This window comes from Schistocerca cancellata, chromosome 5, assembly GCF_023864275.1.
Source record: "Schistocerca cancellata isolate TAMUIC-IGC-003103 chromosome 5, iqSchCanc2.1, whole genome shotgun sequence".
In the NCBI taxonomy this organism is placed as follows: Eukaryota; Metazoa; Arthropoda; class Insecta; order Orthoptera; family Acrididae; genus Schistocerca; species Schistocerca cancellata.
Genome location: NC_064630.1, coordinates 670,523,095 through 670,529,094, shown reverse-complemented (window position 1 = coordinate 670,529,094; position 6,000 = coordinate 670,523,095). Strand labels below are relative to the sequence as shown.

The following is a 6,000-nucleotide window of genomic DNA, read 5'->3' as shown; positions in this document are numbered from 1 at the left end:
CTATAATTTCAAAGTGTTCTTAGTTGCATGTGAAATGGATTGCTTTAAATTCTGAAACAGCAATACTAGTGTCTGATGCATTATCAGCATCTAGGTTATTAGCAACAGGACAGCATTTATAAAAGAAAAATACAAAACTGTGTATCCGCTACAGATGAGGCAACAGCTCAAATGGAGAGGAAAGAGCAGGGACTTACCTTGTTGGAGTTATACCTACTTTCCTCTAATTAATCCTGTGCCTTAACCACTCCATCATCTCACCTGGTATTAGAAAAGAATGTCGCTGTTTGTTCTCAATAAATATATTTATGAACTTGAGGCTTACAAAAATGTGTCTACATTACTTCAGTACAAATCCAAAATGCAACAATGGGGAAGAACCACCACATTTTCACACATCTTATCTTTGGCTTATTGAAGTGATGTGGGAATATGATGCTGTGGTCCATTCTTCTGCTTTGTGATTCTCATATGAATAACACGATAACTGTCATCTCTAAAAAATTCACTACTGCGTCTCCATTCAAAACGTTCGTCATCCCTGATCCTACGACGACGATCTACGTAGCTCACAACACAGCTTGCAGGAACCCATATAAGTGCAGTTATTAAGATGACCGTGCCAACTATGTTATCACGCAAGAATAATAAAACTTTATTTATATTGATGTCCTCTATTATATCCCAGAATCTTTCTACAACATCCTGAATGGTCTTCTCACACAAACCCTGAAAAAAAAAATGTTTTCTCAGTGTAAAGTGCAACACACAACACTGCATCAGTATTAAATGAGTAAAATGCAAGTTACTAAATAAATGGGCAATGTGGAATTTTTGCCTGACAGAGGGTTAGCATTGAGTTTTGCCTGGTACAGGGTTAGCATTTGTTATGTTAGGATATGCTGGGAAATAATATGAGTTAATTATCTACTTGACCTACAGAACAGAACTTATTAAAATAGTCATGTTTTGTCTGTTTTGTTCAAATGGATAGCTTGAAATACCTTACTGACATAAACACCTTTCTTTGTTATGAATGGCAAATCACCAATGGAAATTAATCCACAATTGCCAAAGGATTAAAATTCATGTGAAGGATATCTCAAAATTTTAATAAAAAAAGAGGCCACCAAAGAAGTTCACAATATGGCATTGGATTGAATACATTTCAGGAGCACAAAACAAGTGAGTTTGCGTAAAGATTTGCTACTGACCTGGGTGGAAGCAAGAGGTTTTGGGGGTAGAGGGGGAGAGTGTCTGCTCTATGAGTAGGTGAAAAAAAACGTGAAAGAGAAACTCATATTTCACCAGGACACTGTATCTGTCCACAAAAACGTTTTGACAGTAGGAAGCTCCAAAGTTTTGGGTATTAACTGTTAGAATATCAACCAAATTTGGCATCCTATGACTTTCACTGGTTTTCATATATGAATAAATTTTTGACTGGAAACATTTTGAGTCCAGTGAAAAGATTATGGAGCCATAAAAGAATACTTTGCTGACTCTCCAAAACCAGGGGTGAAATCTACTCACTGAAAATTTGTTGAACGGAAGACATTAAACTTAAGGACTGTGTTAAAAATAAGTGTATCTTTTGCCTACAAAATACTGTCCTTCAAACTGTCAGATGGGAAACTTTGAATCTTATACTCTCAGGGACCCAGTTTACAAAAACATACACAAAGAGAATGTTCAAAAAACAAAGATATTTCAACATCTATATGCATGCCCTGCAAAACCACGTGAAGTGCATGGCAGATGCTACTTCCTATTTTACCACACCTTAGAATTTTTTTCCATTCCATGTGTGTATGGAGTGCAGGAAGAATTAATGCTTAAATGCCTTTGTGCACAATGTAGTTAGTCAAAGACTATCTTCGTGACTCTTATGGGAGCAATACATAGCCATAGTAGTGTATTCTATATTCCTAACTCAATTCTGGTACTACAAACTTTGTAAGTAGGCTTTCATGAAGTAGTTGTCATCTTATACCATTTTTGTAAACATTTTTGGAACAGTGATCAATAAAGTATTATATTTTAACTAAAGTTCAGTCTTGATCACAACACTTATGTCTCAGTAACATAGGTGACTGGTTTCGGTTATATTTATATAACCATCTTCAGACCCATGGCTTCCTTGGAGGATGGTAGGCGGAACTCTCCTCAGTTGACTTCGTAGCAGCTGAGGAGAGCTCCGCCTACCATCCTCCATGGAAGCCATGGGTCTGAAGATGGTTATATAAATATAACCAAAACCGATCACCTATGTTACTGAGACATAAGTGTTGTGATCAAGACTGAAGTTTAGTTAAAATATAATAGTTGTCATCTATTTTCAGATGCCTGCCATTTCAAGCCTAGTGGTATTTCAATGATGCTTCCCCATTAATCAAACAAAAAGGTTACCATTTTGCTGTAAATTTACATACCAGTTCAATATCTCCTGTTAATCCTTTATATATGGATAACATTCATTTAAGCAATCTTCCTGGATGCATTGTCCAAGTGTTCTGTAAGCAACTTGCTTTGTAGACAGATTACATTTGCCAGTATGCTACCAACCAAAGTCTGCCATCTGCTTTACCTACTCTGACTGTGCCTGTATGATCATTATTTTCACACCAAAAATTATCACTCCCAGACATTCATTTGTCTTGATTGCTACCAATTGTGATCCACTGATGTCACAGCCGCAAAGTACTATTTCTTTGGATTTTGTGAAGAGTACAATTGTACATTTATGATGGTCTGAGCAATTTATCAACCTTATTCGTGCAGAGTTTTTTCAAATTGTGCTTTATTACAGATAAAGCGATCATCTGCAAAACATTATGTATCCACATAATTTCCTTGGTCCATGGCTTTCAGGATGTCACATGAGAAAAACACAAGTTAGGTTTCCCATGAATGCTGGTTTCAGAAGTTATGCTGGTCAGCTTGAAAGAGTCATTCTGTTACAGATACCTTCTGATGTTCTAAAATTTACAATGCTATTGGACAGAAGTTCTGAAGATCACTTTTGCAACACTTACTGCAGAAGGGTTTGTCCTGCATTTTCTTCCAACCACGGGGCACAGTGTCACAGGATCTACAGTATATTTTATTTAATAAAGGCAGTAATTCTGTATACGATCTGGCAAGGGTCTATGGGGCCATAGCCAGTTTCAGGAATTTCAGCTGTTTTTCAATGACAATGACACTAATACCTGTATTATTCATCCCTAGAATGAACTGTCCTACTAGATATACAGGGTGATTCAAAAAGAATACCACAACTTTAAAAATGTGTATTTAATGAAAGAAACATAATATAACCTTCTGTTATACATCATTACAAAGAGTATTTAAAAAAGTTTTTTTTCACTCAAAAACAAGTTCAGAGATGTTCAATATGGCCCCCTCCAGACACTCGAGCAATATCAACCCGATACTCCAACTCGTTCCACACTCTCTGTAGCATATCAGGCGTAACAGTTTGGATGGCTGCTGTTATTTCTCGTTTCAAATCATCAATGGTGGCTGGGGGAGGTGGCCGAAACACCATATCCTTAACATACCCCCATAAGAAAAAATCGCAGGGGGTAAGATCAGGGCTTCTTGGAGGCCAGTGATGAAGTGCTCTGTCACGGGCTGCCTGGCGGCCGATCCATCGCCTCGGGTAGTTGACGTTCAGGTAGTTACGGACAGATAAGTGCCAATGTGGTGGCGCTCCATCCTGCTGAAATATGAATTGTTGTGCTTCTTGTTCGAGCTGAGGGAACAGCCAATTCTCTAACATCTCCAGATACTGTAGTCCAGTTACAGTAGCACCTTCGAAGAAAAAGGGACCAAAAACTTTATTGGCTGAAATGGCACAGAAAACGTTCACCTTAGGTGAGTCACGTTCATACTGAGTTGTTTTCCGCGGATTCTCGTCGATTCGCTTCTGCCGTACTCAATAACACAAAAAGCTTTCTGTTGAGCGGTCGCCATCTTAGCATCAACTGATGCTGACGCCTAGTCAACAGCGCCTCAAGCGAACAAATGTACAACTAAATGAAACTTTATAGCTCCCTTAATTCGCCGACAGATAGTGCTTAGCTCTGCCTTTTGTCGTTGCAGAGTTTTAAATTCCTAAAGTTGTGGTATTCTTTTTGAATCACCCTGTATATTGATCATGTGTTTAGTGTCAACGTTGTTCTTTTAAACTTGAGCCACAGTTCCTCTACAAGTTCTGGTCCAGAGCTATGACACTATTGCCTCTTTATCTGGTTTACCAAACATGTCAATCTTTCTACTTGTTTTAGTTCCTTTCACTTCAGCACATTCAGCAATAAAAATTTAATTCTGGTTTTGAATAAGCAATGTTATTTAATGAAAATCATATCGCACCTTGTTGCAGAATCCCTGAATACAAGGTGTTCCATCTGGAAGAATATCCATTGGATCCACAGGAAAACAAGTGTCATTGAGATTCATACGACAGCATCGTTTACAGGCATCTCCAACTGAAAGAAAGAGGTTTTGCGGTTTTATACTCTAGAGAGATTACGATGAGATGACACAATATGAAAACATATTTTAGGTTCCCAAGTACTCTATACACAGGTGCATCATTATTAGTAGTGAAAATTGACACAACTGAAAAATAAAATAATGGAAGCAAAAATGGCAAACAAATAACACTGAATTTGGCAATACTGAATTTGGCACAAGATAACACTACATTTGGCAAGAAATAACACCACATTTGACAAAAAATAACACCACATTCGGCAAAAAATAATACCACATTTGGCAAGAAATAACACCACATTTGGCAAAAAATAACACTAAATTTGGCAAAAATTAACATTACATTTGGCAAAAATAATGTTAAACTTAGGAAAAAATAAAGCTGAAAGTGGCACAGAACACCACAAAATGTGGCAAAAAATAGCACCAAATTTGGTCATAAAATAAAACATTTTTTCCTGTGTCTAGTAATCACACACCACAAATAACTTGTGTACTGACCAATGTTTAATAGAATGTTAGTAGTTATTGTACACTCTCACCTGTCTCAGTTTTTGTTAATTGTGATACACCCTGTGTAACACTACTACACAGCACGAAAGATAGATAGAGGTAGGTAGGTAGATAGAGAGAGAGAGAGAGAGAGAGAGAGAGAGAGAGAGAGTTGTGCTTAATAAGTAATGTGTGAATACTTCAAAATGGCAGTGAATCAATACTGCAAAATGCCTGTGAATATAATGAGTATGAATAGTGACTCACTTGTGTCACACATACAGCTTTGGAGGCCCTGAGTTTCACAGTATGGAACACACTTTCCACGACGACACTGGCCCCTTTCAAGGCAACCAGTACCATCCTCCATAGGAGGACTACGAGGACATTCAGATGATGTTCCTGTGCAGCGGGACTCTTGCTCACATGTGGCGTACTGTGCATCACGACACTTGACTGCGACAGGCATGTACTGGCAGTTTTGGCAGCAAGGTGAATTCTTGTCACTGAGCATACAAGTAAACAACAAATGAATGTTTTAGTTGCAACAGGGTCTCCGGCCACCACAAATTGCCTAAATAACAATGTTCTACTACACTGGCTGTCACTGAATGTGTAAAAATATCTGCTTGTTTTGCTTACATTACTGCATAGTTATGGCTGTGCAGTCACTTTCTTATCCAAGAGCATCCATTTTCAGACTATTTATTCATAGTCTTTGACCACAATTTAAAAAAAATACATTTTGATATGTTGTACTATGCAACCATTTGTGAATGGCTTCACAGTTGAAACTGTAGACATGAAAGCAAAATAAAGTGATATTTTTATCCATCCATTGACAGCTAGTGTAGCAAAATGTTATTGGTAATAAAATAAATGAATGTATAAAGATAAAAATCTTCACCCTACAGTTGCCAAATTATATTTATTCATACTTCGGCTTCAATGCATTATAACCTCATTCTCAATGCAAGCAATTCATTTCTTTCATTTCAGGCTGTACAAGTG

General features: G+C 37.5%; 1 protein-coding gene across 1 annotated transcript in view; it reads right to left on the bottom strand.

The window, feature by feature from the left end:
• Positions 1-295: 295 nt before the first annotated feature.
• LOC126187957 (ADAM 17-like protease) overlaps positions 296-6,000 on the bottom strand; it is a 138,496-nt gene continuing 132,791 nt past the window's right edge. Inside the window, exons 11-13 of the mRNA XM_049929337.1 lie at positions 5,257-5,495; positions 4,375-4,490; positions 296-729 (exon numbers count right to left, since the gene is read on the bottom strand). Of these exons, the coding sequence (XP_049785294.1) occupies positions 412-729; positions 4,375-4,490; positions 5,257-5,495 (673 nt within the window). The 3' untranslated portion in view covers positions 296-411. The remainder of the gene's footprint in view (positions 730-4,374; positions 4,491-5,256; positions 5,496-6,000) is intronic.